Below are 16,587 nucleotides of genomic sequence, written 5' to 3'. Positions count from 1 at the left end.
CCCTTGAATTGGGCCAAGCCTAGAGTTATTACCCTTCTATTGGGCCTAACCTAAAGCCCAATTGGAAGTCCAATTTTGCGTTCCTGCTTCTTCTTCTTCTTCCTTTCGACTTGGCGTTGATTAAACCTCACAAACCCTAATTTTTTACCTGAATCGTTTCGTTTCCGAAGTATCCGGCAATGAAGGTAAACTTGGGTGATGAGGAGCCGGGTTCACTGGCAACGCCGGCAAGAGGTAGGCACATTGGGAAGAGAGCTCTCAGGAACAAAAGCCTCACCGTCTCTTTTGACGAGAAAGATCTCACGTATGTATAAAAATTCTAAAATTTACTGCTTTTTAATCTCTCCCTAATCGGATTCAGAGTCAAAATACTCAATATGGGTTATCTTGAATCGCTGTTTGTTCGTTAAAATTAGTTCATTTTTCTGATATATGTTGTTTTGTTGGTAGGGATTTTGTGACTGGATTTCACAAGAGAAAGAAAAAGAGAAGAAAGGAAGCTCAGAAGCAGCAGGAGGAAGCTATGAGGCGGAAACGAATCGAGGCTCGTAAGAAGGTGAGAGCTTATGGAATTGTTGCTTCTCTTTGTATCTTCTTTATTCTAAATGTGTGTCATTCGTCATCTATGCGTTAAAAGATTAGTCTTAAATTCTTAGTTTTAGCTAAACTTTATGATTTTATGGGAGTTTTGAATCACCATCTTTTTTGGTAAGAGGTTGTGCCATGAGCTGGTTCTGATTTGTTTCAGTGGAAATTGAAGTTTTTGTTTTGTTTTGAATGCGAATGTTAATCCAAAATGTAACATCTCTTAGTAAGGAATGCTCCTATTGACCGTTTTGATTTGAGGATAATATGCCAAAAAGATTGTTAGTATTCAATCATTTTGTATTATGTGGATTTTGATTCTTGATTCAAGATGTTCTGAATCTAGTATCTGAGCTTTGCAGAGGAAATTGGAAGAGCTAATGGTTTCGGGTCAAGGCCAGGATAATGAAAATGGGGAAGCTAAAGATGGTGAAGAGGAGGATGCAGAGGATGAAGAATCAGAGCCTGATGCCTCAGCTTCTGGTATCAATTTCATTATCACTTTAGTTTTCAGCATGAAGACTTTTCACCCTTTTTTTTTTTTTTTTTGTGAAAGGAAGTTCTTGATCACGCAATGGTTGATAGTTGGAATCGAGAACTTGCAATGTGCATTATTGAGTGTCTTTTCTCCATTGATTGTGTGTGCTTCTACGGGCCTTGGTCTAATATGTGCTGTGTTTCTTTGTGAATAAAAGGCACGACGATGTATGACACGGGCGAGCTGAAAATAACTGTGACAACAAGCGAGATATCTCGTGAAGAGGAAGAGCCTGTTCGCAAGGAAAATACCCAATCAACAGAATCGGGTTCCACGGCCAGAGCCTCATCAGAGCAGCCTGTACCTGTGAGGAAATCCAAACCCATGAAGCAGAGCAGGAAACGTTCAGGCACCAAAACTATGAAGAAAAGGGAGAAGAAGAAACAAGCAAGAGGGATTAAGACTTCGCGGTAGCAATATAGATATCTGTTGTCCTTTGGAAGTGATACTCTCGCAGCTCCTGATGGTTTGGATTCTCAAGATGTTCGGATCGGGTTTTTTATTCTGTGGTTGAAATTGTGGGTAGCAATCGGATAATGTTGAATCTTGTAGTAACAATCACATTTCTTAATCAAATTTTGTAATGTTTAAAGCCTTTACCGTTCTCATTAACTTGTCAACTCTCACGTTTGGTTTTATTGGTGGCTGGCACCAACTGTTGTGATTGAAGGTTAATCGCTGCGTTGGAGGCTACCCGTTTTGATGGCCACCAATCGTCATTGCAGTTCAATGTTCCAATCAGAAACGGTTAAAAACATCACAAACAACTTATTTACCGAATCACTCTTCTAGTTTTGTACGTTGGAGGAGGATCCGGTCGTGCCTAAAAATCTTAGTAGTATATAGTCGGGAGAAAATAGAAATGGTGAGTACGTTACAAACAAATACGTTTGCATATCTTTCCAAGTTAAAACAATCCTTCTTTGTTTTGTGTGTGTCGACTGAAAGTGAAATATCTGTTGAGAGTAAGATAACGTTAAAAATAAGTGGTTTAGTGGTCACAATTTTGGAAACAATTGAATAAAAAAAAAAAATAGCCATTAGGTCGACTAAGAAAATTAATAAATTACAAGGTTTTTTCATTTGTTCCTTATTACAATGTATTTATAGACTGCAGACACGTGGCCTTAGAAAAAACTCAAAGTGACAGTAACACAACATAAAAAAAAAAAACAACTTCTTCTATCATTATCAACCGTCCATCTTCCAATTCTTTTAGATGATCCAACAGTGTAGGTTTAGTTATATAAGCCTAAAAAGCTCCACACCTATATAAATCATCAACAGTGGATAGATCCACAAATCGGAAAATAAGAGAAAAAAAAAAAAATGGTATCGTCGATAATATCGATCAAGGCGGCACTAGTCTCCACCGGAATCGCCGCAATGTCTATGTTTCTGAAGTACTCTGTTCCCATCGCAGTTGATTTCTCCGTATCGCGATTCCCGATCCTTTGGCGTTCGTTTCTCTCGTGGCTGAAACCTCCGTACATCTTCGTCGCGTCCAACGTCATAATCACCATCATCATAGCTTTCTCCAAGTTTCACCAGAGCATTGAAGAAGACCAGGAGGAAGAAGTTCATCAATACGACGACAACGATATTTTACAATGTGGCGAATACATAGCGTCTCATCAGGTTGAGCCAATCGTCGTCACCCACGCTCCTCCGAAGGATGTGAATCTGGACACGGATTTCGATTTCTCGGCGACGATTCCAGTGGCGGAGGTGGAGAGATCGGAGTTTGTGTACGAAGAGAAAGATGAGGAGATCAACGGTGGAGATGAGTTTAAATCGGAGGTGAATCAAGGGCTGCCTATGATTGAAGAATCGGAGAATCTCACTCCGGTTGAGAAACCTCTGGTTTCGGCTAGTTCCGGTTACCGGAAACCGGTCAAAGCGATCTCGAAAGGTACGGGGATGGATAAAGATGACGTCATTCTGTCTAACGGTTATATATTTTTGAATTTTCACACTATGTCGACCGTGTAGGGGTAAATTAGTAATTTCTTTCGAAGCCAAATTAAATGATTTATTTTATTATCTTTGCAGGCGGTAATAAAAAGAAGAAGGCGTTGGGAGTGGTGAAACCGAAGCGGCACGAGACGAGTATTGAGAACACGTGGAAGATGGTAACGGAGGTGGGTAAGTCAACGACGTTGACCACTCGTTCCCGGAGATCCGACACGTTGGGTAACGGAGTCGGCTGCGATGTGAAACGAACTGTCTTGAGGAAAGCGGAGACGTTCAGGGATGTGACTAATCATCGACAGTCGTCGTCTACGCCACCGGTGAAGATGAAGATGAAGAAGGAGATGTCGCCGAGCAGAGATGAGCTGAATCGAAGAGTTGAAGCTTTTATAAGGAAGTGTAAGGAAGAGAGGTTTGAGTCTTTCAGATTGGAGAAAGAAGAGTTTGTGGCTTAATTAGAATGATGTTGAGATTAATTAGCTTTTCGTCTTTTGATTAATTATCGTTTTTTTAAGAAAGACAATCATCTCAAATTAATTACTTTTTGAATGAGAATTTTGATTTTAGGCATTGAGCTGGCATATCTTCTTACTTTGTATGATTGTATTTGTTTGAATCATTGTAACAATGCAGAACTTGATTATTTGATATCAAGAAGTTGTAGTAGTAAGCATTATTGAGTGAACTAGAATTGTAAACGTGACAAAAGCAGAGTAGTAAGCATGTCTAATTAATGACACGTTACTCCAATATAAACATATAGTAGATCGAATGAGGTTCTAATTATAGAGGAATTATTAGAGATTACTATGCATCCCCCTAAAGGGAACGTTTCCACAAGCACCAAAAATTTAGTACGTATAAATTATTCAGATTTTCCATTCGTTAGGTTAATTCAAATGATCACTATCAAAAGAAAACAATCACGTGTTAGATGTGACACGTGAAATATCTTTGTTAAACTCTGGACAGGACAGTGAATGGTGCTTACTGCTTTGCTTAGCAACGACTCTTCATCGATTAAATAAACGGCATGCGTCGATAATGACTCCATCGTTACGTGGTCGCTTTAACTATGGCGACGGGTCAAAAATAACAAAAACAAATTAATTATGCACGGTCCAAAAACAGCTTCGACTATTACTTACGCCGTGAAATCTAACGGCCGAACGTAAGACAAACTGGGCTACTCACTCTCACAACCACAGTTACATCACAGGGCAGTTGGATGTGTTGTCGTGTTCTGTATTTCGACGAAGTTTCGTTTGCCTTTTCTTTTTATGTCGGTAATGAACACATATTTTTCTAATTATATCTTGTGCTTGATAAGATGTGAATCAAATGAAAAGTATGGTTAAATATTATTGTCAGAAAGTCAAAAATAGCTTCTGAAAATTCTTACTGTCTAACATCACAAAAGATTTTTAATTATTCTAACAAGATCTTTCTAGGTTATATAGCCAAAATATTATGTACGTACAATTAGAAAAAAAAAATTACATAGATCAGAAATCTGGATTCATTTGAGAAATGAATAAATCCAATGAGACATTACTAGAAATCCTTAGGTAAATATAAGATAATGTTAATAACTATATTTTTCAAATGAGAATCGTGATATTTAATCTAAAAAAAATTTCACTTTTAAATGTTTCACATTTATTTATTCAATCCAAATAGAATCCAAAAAGAGACAATCGAATCAAACGAAGTTTAATTAAATTTATTTGACACTATTAAACTAGCTATATAAGTTTGTTCTTTCGTCACAAGCTGCTATGATAACAAAACTCTTAAGAACTTATAGGAACAAAATCAACGCGTATGATTGTTAATTTGATTATTTTTTTAGACGAGTAAAAACAGATTTACTTTTAACGTAGTTGTTACAAACTGAATGATTTTTTCATAAAATGGTACAAGTAGTAAGACGTTCACATTGGTCAATAATTAAGAATGTAGTTATAGTTATATGATGGAGTCGTGTAACAAAATAGGTGTTAACACTTAAAAAATAACTTGCCATGGAAAAATCACATTCCCTTCTATATAACATGTTTATGTAGAATATATATCTATTTTCACACTTCTGATATTTTTTATTTAATACATCAATAAGAAAAATTTAACAAAAAGTAAAGAGCTTCTTTAGATATATATGAGGAGAAGACATAAAGAATAATACCTGCGGTTTGAAGAAGCAGTAGTCGTAATTTGATCATTGCTCTAAGCGAAACTGATAGTGGTCGACAAAGAAAAGAAACTAAAATAGCAAAGAGTGGATAGCCACTTGAGACGAGTTGTAGTCTTGTAAAATTGACCTTTACCTTGGCCTGTTCTTAGTTCTTCTTAGCTCTTAAAGGGCATATGCAATCGTGAACAGTTTTGGGTGTTCTTAGAATAAAAATATTATGAAAATAATGTAGGATCAGTAGTTTAGATTTTTTTGTTAAGAAGTTGGTTATTGGTAGAACATGTTTAAAATAATAAGATTTAATAATATAATAATATTAAACATATTACAATTATAAAAACTTTAAAAAATAACATTTAAATTGCAAACTTAAAAAACTTATACTAAAATTCAAAATACAATACCAAATTTTTATGAAACAAAAAAAATATTTTAAATAAATTAAAGAAAAAATACCAAACAAACATATTACTTAATTTATTAAAGCACACAAACATTTTTATTTAAGACCAAAAACTGTTATTATTTTTATTTAAGACCAAAATCTCAACCATTCTTGTCATGTCACGTAGATAAATAACATTCCTAAACTCTGTTCTTATCTAAGACAAAAAAATATGTTCTAAATACAATGTTCAATAAATTTATCAATTTATTGGGTTAAGAATAGTTCAACTATTCTGCCATTGGAGATGACCTAAGAAAAATATCTTAGTGGTTTTCCACCTTCAAGGATAGTTTTATTAAGAAATCCTTCGTTTTAATCCAATGAAACACGTAAGATCCTAGATCACTAAAAGATAATGTATCATAATAACACAAATACGTTACATTCGTTTTGGTGATATTATGAATTAATCTGTCTTCTGGTATAAATTAATCACTAATGATTAAAAAAAATGTTATTTGATTTTTGAAAAATAAATTAATGGAATTGTTGACAAAAAACTAATAATAAAAATAAAGAAACTAATGGAATTTCTTGTATCATCTTATCAACTTGAGATTATATACTATACTCTATAGATCAAGTGATGTTTAAGCCGTTTTCCAAATGATATGATATTTTAGTATTATAATGCAAAAGTATTAGTATTTGTTTTACTTCATTGTCCTTATATATATGAAAGAAAAACCATTATATAATTACAATACATTATAGTTATGAAAAGTAATATCAAATAATTATATTAGATACTTTACAACTTGTTTTGGTAAAGATATTTTACAACTAGTGTTTTGGTAAAGATATTTGACAACTATTTGCAATACCACATTACTTATGATAAAGAAAACAACATATATACCTTAAATACATGATAGAATAAGTTATGAATTCGCTCTACACATATTCTTTTCTTTTGTCGACCAGTACGGGCTATAGCCTATATACGTATACGTATTTTGTTTGTCTTCGAATTAACAACATACACGCAATTAATATACCATAAAATCTAAATAGGGGATATAAGGCTAAAAAAAGACGTGGCCATAGCGTGGGATCGTCGATTGAGAGAAACTATCGGAAACAAAAATAAGGAATTACAACGAATGGCCATACTAGGTTGACTAATAAGAGAATTTATTATTTAACGACGTAGAAAATAAAAAGAGAGAGAGATACAATTATGAGATAAAATCAAGAGATATTACGTGTGGACACGTGAAGGTTGTGTTTACGTGTCGATATGCAATACGACAGAAACAATAAAATCTGTTATTCTCTACTCTTGTTCTGTAATACTACAAGAAGATGCACCTACTAAGTCTATAACTAAAGCAATCATGTCCGTTCAACTCCAAATTTTTCAATCCAACGGTGTATATCAGAGATCTCATTGTCCCTTGCCTCACTCTTTAGCTCCCTATATAAATGAAGAGAATCAAGAAGAGTCAGAGCTAAGACTAAGAAGCGTGTCAACAATACCATTACCACACACACTCCGATAAAATATCAAGAGATAAATAGAGAGTGACAGTGACATAATATGGCGTCGTGGATGAAGGCGGTGCTAATCTCTACTGGTTTCTTGGCCACGGCTATGCATCTAAAAGTCATTGTTCCCGTGGCTGTAGATTTCTCACAGGCTCCGATCCTTTTGAGCTCTTTTCTCACGTGGCTGAAACCACCGTATCTATACGTCATCACAAACGTCATCATCGTCATTATCTTTGTTTCTTCAAAGTTTTTCCGGAGTACTGTCTCCTCCAGCAAAGACTACGAGGTTTCTTACAGTGGCGACAATAAGTTTCAGACTGATCATCATCATCATCATCAGCAGCAGCAGAACGTTCACCACGCTCCTCTACGACGGCGGACGGAGACGAAAGATTCAGATTTCGGTTTCGTCGCCAGAGTCGCGGCGTTGATCGTCGTGAAGGAGCCGGAGGCTGTGCATGAAGAGAAAGCCGAGAGGGTAGTAGAAGCTGCTGCAACGGTAGAGGAAGAGAAGAGGTGTTTAGTGGTGGTGACCAAATCGGAAATATCACAACCTCAGGTGTTAGAGAAGCCTCTTGTTACGGCTAGGATTGGCCAACGCAAACCGGTGGTTAAGACCACACCAGCAGGTAATTCAATTTTAATATTTTAATGTATAAAAAATACTTGAGAAGACATGACGTCATACGAATTTTAGATATTTTAAATATCTCAAAACACTATTTGCTAAAAGGGTAATTTCGTAATAATTTTCAGAGAGGAACTCAGTCAGAGCGTTAAGAGTGGCGAAACCAAAGAGGAACGAGACGTTAGAGAACACGTGGAAGATGATCATGGAACGGAAGTCAGCGCTTCCGTTGACTAGTTACTACAAGAGACCTGACACGTTCGGACTTGACGAAGAGACAACAAAACAGTCTAGTGTTTTGAAGAAATCGGAGACGTTTAGTGACAGGACTAATATGTTGGCTATGCTGCCGCCGCCTCCGCCGGTGAAGTTGGTGAAGAAGGTGAAGGTGTCACGGAGTCGGGATGAGCTGAACCGGAGAGTAGAAGCGTTTATAAAGAAGTGTAACGACGAGAGGTTCGCGTCGATGAGACTGGACGATGAAGTGGATCGTCGTGGTCTTTCGTATTAAAAACTAGTATTACGTTTTTAAAATATTTAGTTTTTTTGGTTGTACTCTTTTCAATACGACAATTAACAAGTGAACAAAGGTAGAAAGTCACGGACAAACATAATCTCTTATTGTTAGGTATTTGATTGGATAAGGGTGGCTCATCCATCAACTTGTGTGATATTTCATCTTAAGTTGACAATGTAATTAACGTCATTGAATAGATCTTTCTTTCTTCGTAATCTATTTTTATAATGACGCTTTTTTTTCGAGTCGGGTCTTAAATAACTAATTTCGTAATTAGAATGCTCTTTCTTTCCTAATATGGGAATACAAAAGCAAAAAGATACATTAATTAGTCACTATGGTGTTTGTAACATAACATCAATAAGACAATAACATTCACATTAACCCCACAAAAAAAAAAAAAAGAAGAAGAAAAAAAGGATCAATCCCTCTTGTTCATTCGCATCTTAGCTTCAGTTTCTCCACTGTAAGGAGCAACGTGAAATGCGTACTGTTGAATGACGGAGAAGACGATCATCTCAAGACACACAAGCACGTTTTGCATAGCTTCCTCAATCTGCTCCACCTCCAGCCAGAAATGATGCGACTTTATTACTCCCATTTTCACTAATATCTCCAGCACTATTCCCTGTACAACACATATCCCCAATTATCAGACAAACACCGAACTCAGCATTCATTGTTAGATACCATGAATGCTTTTAACTTTCAGAATATTCAATTACTTAACCAAATACAGTGGTGATCCTAATAAGAGATGAAATGCTTTAAATTTTCAGATTGTTCAATTACTTGATCAAATGCCGTAGAGATCCTAAATCTACTGGCATAAGACATTGTTTGTCTCATGGACCAATCAACAAATTCAAATTGGCTTTGGTTCGCTATACCACACAAAGACTTTGATTAAGGAGAAACTTCTCAACGACCAGAGTCACCAGACCTTATCTATGCCCATTACCAACATTCTAGACCCAACGAGTAACCTTTTAAATCTTCATCTCTCAACAAAATAAGGTAAGGTTTATTGCAGAGCCGAACAAAGCTACAATGCGCTATTAAAATGATTCTACTCTTGACTAAACAAGATAATCTTACTAGTCTAATTCATGACAGTAAAATTTTGATGATTGAAGAAGCTAGTAGGCAAAGAACTACTGATTTGGCAGGCAAAAGAAAAGCAATAAACCATGTATTTACCTGCCAGAAGCAGAAGAAGACTATCCCTTGGACGCACATGAACTTTGTAAGCGGCTTATGAGGCTCCAACTCCTTGGCAAAAACATGGTAGAATTTCACCAAGGAATACAATGCCAGGGAAACCGAAACATTCAGAACGACGGTGAAAATCCAGCTCAACCACGCTGGATAAATCCCGAGGATCTGTAGTGTTATCATCAAGATGGAACACACTGGGCGGATAATACAAAACTGCCATGTCCATTGCTTAAGCTGTTTCAGTGTGCGGTAATCCAGATGCGTGGTGCGGGGCACGAAAAGAGACATTGGAAAGGAATGGTGGATCTCTCTCCCTTTGTATTCATCAGGGATAATCTGTGCGCTCATCGATATGTTTACGTAACTATACATCAAAGCCAAGAATGTAGCAATGACCTGAAAAAAAACAGAGCAAATACAACAAATCAAGAAACAGCCGCGGAGAAAGAGAGAAACAATGCAAAGGAATGAGACATGAGAGAATGAAACTAGAAGAAACCTACAAGTGCCTCATAGCATTCCTTAACAGCGTCTAGAAACATGAAGAAGGGTTTGCTTCCTTTAGCATCTAACAAACCAACAAAAGAGTTGATAGCATAAACAGGAGCCATAAGTATGATAATAATAATGGCTCTCTGTTCTTTAGGGTTCTTCCAGTAAAACAAATGCTGAGATATGAGCTGCATGGTGAAGTGCATCGAAAGCAAAACACAGAACATGGCTCCCATCACCGTGATCTCCGCAGGAGATAGAGTAGATAGATCCATCGTTCTGCATCAAAGTGAAACAATTTTAAATACACAACACACATCATGATTCCCACAAAACTGAACAATGCTTTTGAATTTCCAATCATATATGTAGTAGCAGGCAACACAATTAGTTTAAGTGTTTATTATAGATTGAATAGTAACTAAATCATCCCTGATACACAAGAAACTACCAGTGATTGATTAGCTAGTAAACTCACTGCTCACTACTTTGTAGCAAAATTAGGTTACAGATCTTAATACTGTGAAGACCCAGAATCAAATCAACTATAATATTCCCAAATCAAACGACGAGAAAACTGAATCGGGCTAAAAAGGTAATTACGTTGAATCTACTCAGGAACACTGAATTTGGAAAGATGAACATAGTCGAGAGAGAGAGAGCAAACCTGATTGAAACAAGTGGGAGATTATCGAAGAAGACGATTCAAGTTGAGAAGTTCACAGTATTTGTGATGGTGCTACGATTCTTCAATGGTGAAGATCTGTTGATTAAAACCCAGAAGAAGCTGTTCATCTTTGACCACGGTTAATAGACTCAGAGCCAAGTCTTGTGCGACCGAAGAAGTCACCGAAGGAGTCCTCCGTCGTAATTAACCGGCCGGTTTGGTTTGGTTTGGTTTAAATTTCGTACTGAATTTCAATTTTCGGTCGATTAAAACAAAGAAAACAAAATTTGAAAAGACGACAACGTTTAGCAAAATTAGGCGTTGATTTTTATATTATTTTTAACATACATAGCTACAGTATTTTAAGTAGCATACATAAATTCACGCATGGATGGATAATTCATAATTGGATAATGCTGTTACAAATAAGGAATGTGCTTTGACTAATGACTCTTAAAGTTAATATCTCGTGTTTCTTTTGTAAACACTTTACGAGGAACGTATGAGACTGGCAATGGATTGCTTGCACACAAACTCAACATCATATGTATATGTTGCTTCTAATTAACCTAACTTGTAAGTCCATTCTTGTCTGTCTCTCTCTCTCTCTATATATATTTATATATATATAATGTCTATGTGTGTTCTCTTTTCAAATTCTATGAAGTTTTTCTGAACAAAAAAAAAAGTAGACGTTTTTTTTATACAAGAAGAGATAAACGTTTTATAAGTTTTTGAAGTTTGGAAGTATGGCATCGACTTTTAGATCATCCACGAGGACGATTCTTGTATTAGGTGTATTGATTTTGTGTTCGGTTTCTTCTGTCCAAAGCTGGAGCAAAGAAGGCCATATTCTTACATGTAGAATTGCTCAGGTAACTTAATGATCGTCTATAGTGTGTTAGAATCAAGTATTTTTGGTTATCGCCTTAATTATCGGTGTGTGTCAATCACTTTTGTGCCTGTGTGGTGTGAACAGAGTCTTTTGGAAGCCGGACCGGCACATGTAGTAGAGAATCTATTACCGGATTACGTTAAAGGAGATTTATCAGCCTTGTGTGTGTGGCCTGACCAGATCCGACATTGGTACAAGTACCGTTGGACCAGTCATCTCCATTACATCGACACTCCTGACCAAGCCTGCTCTTACGATTACTCCAGTAAGTCATCATAATTCATAACCAAAACATTTTTTAGTTACCTGAAATCCGGTTCTATTTCTCTTGATCAACCGGAGTTAATCATGACTAAAAAATTCTAACCCAAAACCTCATTATATTAGATGGGAAAATAATTAAAATTGAATATATATAAAAACAGGGGATTGTCATGATCAGCATGGGTTGAAAGATATGTGTGTGGATGGAGCAATCCAAAACTTCACGTCACAGCTTCAGCATTACGGAGAAGGAACGTCTGATCGTAGATGTACGTGATCATTTTTCTTTCTTATTTTTACTATAACTTTGATGTATTCTTGTGCTTAGTTTTTCTTCTCTTCTTAATTAATTGCGTTCTTCTTGTTCAATCTCGTAGATAACATGACCGAAGCCCTTTTGTTCTTGTCTCATTTCATGGGAGATATTCATCAGGTTTATTACTCATCATTTCACACACACATACTTCTATATTCATGTTAGTTTTTTAATTAATTATGATTATTTCTACCATGGTTGTTTTTTCCCCTTACAAAGCCAATGCATGTGGGATTCACAAGTGATGAAGGGGGGAACACGATAGATTTACGTTGGTACAGACATAAATCAAATCTTCATCATGTAAGCTTCTTCTTTTGTCTCTAACAACTTTGAATTTCAAATTTTCAAAAAGAAGAGACTAATTAGTGAGACAAAATGTGTAGGTATGGGACAGAGAGATCATTCTCACGGCTCTCAAAGAATACTACGACAAGAACTTGGATCTCCTCCAAGAGGATCTTGTGAAGAACATCACCAATGTAATAAAATAAATTTATTTATATTTTACTATTTCATAATGCTTCTTTTTTTCCACCGTGACGTATATAGTAATGGTTATCATAAATTAGGGATTATGGCACGACGATCTATCTTCGTGGACAGACTGCAACGATCTTATCGCTTGTCCACACAAGTAAGTTTTAAATCACTTGGTTTGATATTGACTCGACGCTAGTTTAAAGCTAGCCTTACAAATCTTGATACTTTTTTTCTGGTCCAAAAATCTTAGAAAGAAGCTGAAAATGAAAATAATGGTTTTTGATAATTTTTATGGAGTTGGCTAGTGTTAAGTTTCACTAAATTTGAATTCAAAAACAATAAATAGTAGTCTCAATGATTAATGGGTTTACTTATGTCCCTATCTTACCTTATATCACATCTTATTTCCTATGTGAGATTTCTTTAAAAAATGATTTAGACTCGAACATTGGTGTTTTGATAGTATGTACCATCATGATCAGATTCTTACTGAGTTTCACATCATAACTAAAGATCCTGAAGTTGGTTCTGTTTTGGTGGAGAAAATCTAATTTCGAAAAACACTATATGTATAAACTTTATGAACTACTAATTGTAAATGATAAATTCAGGTATGCTTCGGAGAGTATAGCGTTGGCTTGTAAATGGGGCTACAAAGGCGTGAAGTCCGGCGAAACCTTATCAGGTACGTTGTTTGCTTCTTCTATTTTCTTGTACGCAAAAAAAAAAAAAACAGTTTAAAATATGAATTCAACCAAATGAGGTTTAAGTAAATTGGATTTAAAGATTTTTAATAGTCACTCATATTATTTGTTCATGGTGGGACATGTGACTGTTATAATAAAACTTAAAAAGGAAATATAATTTGAGGTTAAATAATTTTGCAGAGGAATATTTCAATACAAGGTTGCCAATATTGATGAAAAGAATAGTTCAGGGAGGAGTTAGACTAGCCATGATACTAAACCGGGTTTTTAGTGACGATCATGCTGGTGTTGTTGCTGCCACTTGAAATGAACCGGACCATTCAAAGCCTTTGGATTAGTAGATTATTTGGTCAATTCACATAAATTAAAGAAGTAAGACTCATTCTTTTCTTTGTAGCTTTTATCTATTTGACAGCTCATGCCTGCGACTGGTTTATTTACATGTGTTTGGGATTAGATCATATGCTAATTTAATAATATTACTTCATATAGTACGATTGTTTTATAGAATAGCTGTTCCATGGCATTTTTAGTGAGAGTTACTCTTATGAATTCTCTCAATTTAAAATTAAAAAATAATAATAAAGAAGCACAAAAGTTAAGTAATGTTTTTTCTTCCAGCACCGTGAGAATCGGTTCTCAACCAAATATCATTTTGTGATAGATTTTTTTTTTTTAGATTTATTATTTAAATTTATAATAATATTAAAAGAAAAACAATAAAATATATTATTTTGAGTAACGCTCATTGTTGCTGCCAGTAAAGATGGTCTAAAAAGTTAGATTTATTTCATTCAACCATCTAAAAATATCGAGTCCAAAACAAATATGTGACTGAGACTAATATTGGTTTAGTTGTTGTTTCGATCATTCAGTTACAAAATAAATGAGAAATTTTAGCATGTTAAGGAAATATCACAATATATTAATATACTTTAACAAGTGAAGCTACATAGGATTTATACAAAAAGAAAAGACAAAATAACAAAATGAACTCAAGAAACTAGAGAGACTAAACAAGCTCACCAATCTTAAATAAGAACATCTCACTCTACTAAAAGTCTAAAACCACAGAAACAAATTCTGAAAAATAAATGAAAATATTTCTGTGGGGAATGAGAAGCAGCAGGATCAAGGTTTAGGATCCATGGAAGTTTCTGGTGGAGGCACCAAAGATGGAAGCAAAAGAATTAGCAAAACCAAGCAAGATCCCAACTTTGACTTGCCCTCTCTTCGGCATCGGACGGCTACTGTGTTGTTCTCTACAACTTTTCCTAGTTCCTCTGCCTTCCATTGACTCGGAGTCAAAGTCTTGTCCAAAGTAGAAGAAGAAGAAGAATGTTTGATTTGCTACAAGTTACATTCACAAGGGAGCTCTCGTAGCTCTTATATAAATTTCAAAGTGCTCTCACGAGTAACCTTGCTTTTGGCTAAATATTACAAGCTTGACCCAATTATTATTCCACCATCTGCTTAGACGTTTATGCCCTTCGCCGCCCCTTGGATTTTTAAGATAAGATTTTACTTCATTAGTCTAGTTTAATCTAAAAAGCATAATAATTGGACTCTATCTATCCAGGTACGTTGGATCGATGGCTGCAAGCTTATAATTAACAAACAAATTAATGAAAAATATAAGTAGCTTTACGTTAAAGTGGACACCAACTTGTGTTCCCACTAAGATTAAAGATTAAAAAGTAGTAGAAAATACTCATACTCGAGGGTAGATTGGTCATCTAATAAAGGGACACAAGATTCTTTTACAGTCTAAAGTGCTCCGTGATTTAATAGTTATACTCTAATACAAGTGCCATTTTGCACTAAATTCACGTGCCTAAATCCAAAAAAGCTTACATATCTTTTGTGAACTCGATGCATAATGCATTAACCGAAAGTTAAATTAATAAAATGTAGTTTCCTGTCTAACCAGACAACAAAATTCACGTGAGAAATAAGAGTAGGGTCACACTTCAAAGTTATGGAGGGAAAAATATAGTTAACAAGAAAGATTAGGTGGATAACACGATTCATAGCAATTAGTAACAAGACTCCCATATATTTTTGAGTCATATATAACAAGTATCAATAAACAATGACTAGTCTGCATTTGTTTAACAAATCTGAACTCAAAACACATTTTTATACATGAGCTTTTACTTTCACTACTTTTAAGAACAGCTGACGAAAACACAAAAAAAAAAGCTCAAGAAAAAAACCAATGCTTCAGAAGAGATGATTTCAATTAGATTTGCATCATATGGCAGCTCTCATGGCTCCTCTTGCAGCATCCCGTCTCAACTCATCCGCTTTCCCGCTTCCTCTGAAGTACATGTATACTTGCTGCAGAAACCAAATGGCCAATTCAAATGTTAAAAGAGTTTTTTTACCTTGGAAACTATATTGATCTAGAGATTGAGTCTTATCAGTTTAGAGATTGGGAAAGAGACCTGAATGACCCAGATGCTGACCACTGATTCAAGGCAGAATAACCCAAACCCGATGAAGTAGAAGATCTGTTAAAAATGAAAAGCAGAGAACATAGATGAGTGATTGTATGATCAGGAGCCTCTACATTCAGACAAGATTTAGGGTTGCAGCCGAAAGATCAAGGGATGAAATGGGCTTACCCCGACCAGTGCTTGAGCGCTCAGCACATCTATAGCAGGTAGTATGCCCCTGTAAATTTGAAGATCATTAGACACTTGATCCCATTAACTATTAACTGTGTTAACCTTAGATGTCTTTTAAAGCTTTGAGGAAACTTACGCAAGTGATTTTCCTTTGAAGACAATAGGAGGAGCAACTGCAGCAAAGACGCAGAAAAGTATGTGGAGCTGTGTCCAGAAAGCAAGTATTACTTAAGTCTGTTAAGAACTATGCAGATGATCTGTCACTCAAATCAGCAATAAACTAGGGACTCACCATGTAGAACAAGAAAAACCATCCAAAGCTGAATGCACTATCATTTCTGCAGGGATTCAAAACAAAGGAAACATTGAGTAAGAGAATGTGGAAAAGTATATATACAATGAACACTTTCCTCCATTTATACACAAAATTAGTGGGGCTAGGGATGGAAAAAAAAGAACCTGAAGGCACGGTAGAGAGGCCGATACCATAACACATAGCCTCCTGGGACACCCGATATGAAGTAAATAACGGCGAGAAGCCAA

General features: G+C 35.6%; 7 protein-coding genes across 7 annotated transcripts in view; 4 read left to right on the top strand and 3 right to left on the bottom strand.

The window, feature by feature from the left end:
* LOC104769916 (ribosomal RNA-processing protein 17-like) lies at positions 108-1,735 on the top strand. Its single transcript, XM_010494244.1, has 4 exons — positions 108-304; positions 451-556; positions 948-1,068; positions 1,281-1,735. The coding sequence occupies exons 1-4, from the start codon at positions 180-182 to the stop codon at positions 1,535-1,537; spliced, it is 609 nt and encodes a 202-aa protein (XP_010492546.1). The 5' UTR covers positions 108-179; the 3' UTR covers positions 1,538-1,735.
* LOC104769908 lies at positions 2,383-3,664 on the top strand. Its single transcript, XM_010494231.2, has 2 exons — positions 2,383-3,035; positions 3,176-3,664. Exons 1-2 carry the CDS (start codon positions 2,453-2,455, stop codon positions 3,547-3,549), a joined length of 957 nt encoding a protein of 318 aa, XP_010492533.1. The 5' UTR covers positions 2,383-2,452; the 3' UTR covers positions 3,550-3,664.
* LOC104769899 lies at positions 7,182-8,587 on the top strand. Its single transcript, XM_010494223.1, has 2 exons — positions 7,182-7,856; positions 7,984-8,587. Exons 1-2 carry the CDS (start codon positions 7,277-7,279, stop codon positions 8,364-8,366), a joined length of 963 nt encoding a protein of 320 aa, XP_010492525.1. The 5' UTR covers positions 7,182-7,276; the 3' UTR covers positions 8,367-8,587.
* On the bottom strand, positions 8,673-10,932 carry LOC104769891 (transmembrane protein 184C-like). Its single transcript, XM_010494213.2, has 4 exons — positions 10,750-10,932; positions 10,094-10,361; positions 9,573-9,986; positions 8,673-9,000 (listed from the first exon to the last, which is right to left on the bottom strand). Exons 2-4 carry the CDS (start codon positions 10,355-10,357, stop codon positions 8,794-8,796), a joined length of 885 nt encoding a protein of 294 aa, XP_010492515.1. The 5' UTR covers positions 10,358-10,361; positions 10,750-10,932; the 3' UTR covers positions 8,673-8,793.
* LOC104769879 (endonuclease 1-like) lies at positions 11,392-14,020 on the top strand. Its single transcript, XM_010494202.2, has 9 exons — positions 11,392-11,624; positions 11,729-11,909; positions 12,070-12,177; positions 12,286-12,341; positions 12,444-12,527; positions 12,611-12,706; positions 12,797-12,861; positions 13,319-13,392; positions 13,595-14,020. Exons 1-9 carry the CDS (start codon positions 11,499-11,501, stop codon positions 13,717-13,719), a joined length of 915 nt encoding a protein of 304 aa, XP_010492504.1. The 5' UTR covers positions 11,392-11,498; the 3' UTR covers positions 13,720-14,020.
* LOC104769869 (secretory carrier-associated membrane protein 5) overlaps positions 15,441-16,587 on the bottom strand; it is a 10,198-nt gene continuing 9,051 nt past the window's right edge. Inside the window, exon 13 of the mRNA XM_010494191.2 lies at positions 15,441-15,646. The gene's annotated coding sequence lies outside the window, so the exon portion shown is untranslated. The remainder of the gene's footprint in view (positions 15,647-16,587) is intronic.
* LOC104778676 (secretory carrier-associated membrane protein 5) lies at positions 15,451-16,586 on the bottom strand (the record flags this gene model as incomplete). Its single annotated transcript, XM_010503124.1, has 6 exons — positions 15,451-15,754; positions 15,862-15,927; positions 16,042-16,090; positions 16,181-16,248; positions 16,337-16,382; positions 16,504-16,586. Coding segments are annotated over 6 exons (399 nt in total), but the record flags the coding sequence as incomplete, so codon positions are not given.

Source organism: Camelina sativa, chromosome 3 (assembly GCF_000633955.1).
Source record: "Camelina sativa cultivar DH55 chromosome 3, Cs, whole genome shotgun sequence".
Lineage (NCBI taxonomy): Eukaryota > Viridiplantae > Streptophyta > Magnoliopsida > Brassicales > Brassicaceae > Camelina > Camelina sativa.
Note: the sequence above shows the minus strand (reverse complement) of the source record. Positions and strands in the feature narration are given on the sequence as shown.

Excerpts from the sequence above, each read along its gene's own strand:
- LOC104769879 (XM_010494202.2), top strand. The coding sequence starts at position 11,499 with ATGGCATCGACTTTTAGATCATCCACGAGGACGATTCTTGTATTAGGT. Across the intron at positions 12,707-12,796 it reads TTGTGAAGAACATCACCAAT|GGATTATGGCACGACGATCT; the intron begins GTAATAAAATAA and ends ATCATAAATTAG. Across the intron at positions 12,862-13,318 it reads CTTATCGCTTGTCCACACAA|GTATGCTTCGGAGAGTATAG; the intron begins GTAAGTTTTAAA and ends TGATAAATTCAG.
- LOC104769916 (XM_010494244.1), top strand. The coding sequence starts at position 180 with ATGAAGGTAAACTTGGGTGATGAGGAGCCGGGTTCACTGGCAACGCCG. Across the intron at positions 305-450 it reads TTTGACGAGAAAGATCTCAC|GGATTTTGTGACTGGATTTC; the intron begins GTATGTATAAAA and ends TTTTGTTGGTAG. Across the intron at positions 557-947 it reads GAATCGAGGCTCGTAAGAAG|AGGAAATTGGAAGAGCTAAT; the intron begins GTGAGAGCTTAT and ends TGAGCTTTGCAG.
- LOC104769891 (XM_010494213.2), bottom strand. The coding sequence starts at position 10,357 with ATGGATCTATCTACTCTATCTCCTGCGGAGATCACGGTGATGGGAGCC. Across the intron at positions 9,987-10,093 it reads AGGAATGCTATGAGGCACTT|GTCATTGCTACATTCTTGGC; the intron begins GTAGGTTTCTTC and ends GTTTTTTTTCAG. Across the intron at positions 9,001-9,572 it reads TCTTCTTCTGCTTCTGGCAG|GGAATAGTGCTGGAGATATT; the intron begins GTAAATACATGG and ends TGTGTTGTACAG.
- LOC104769899 (XM_010494223.1), top strand. The coding sequence starts at position 7,277 with ATGGCGTCGTGGATGAAGGCGGTGCTAATCTCTACTGGTTTCTTGGCC. Across the intron at positions 7,857-7,983 it reads GGTTAAGACCACACCAGCAG|AGAGGAACTCAGTCAGAGCG; the intron begins GTAATTCAATTT and ends AATAATTTTCAG.
- LOC104769908 (XM_010494231.2), top strand. The coding sequence starts at position 2,453 with ATGGTATCGTCGATAATATCGATCAAGGCGGCACTAGTCTCCACCGGA. Across the intron at positions 3,036-3,175 it reads GGTCAAAGCGATCTCGAAAG|GCGGTAATAAAAAGAAGAAG; the intron begins GTACGGGGATGG and ends TTATCTTTGCAG.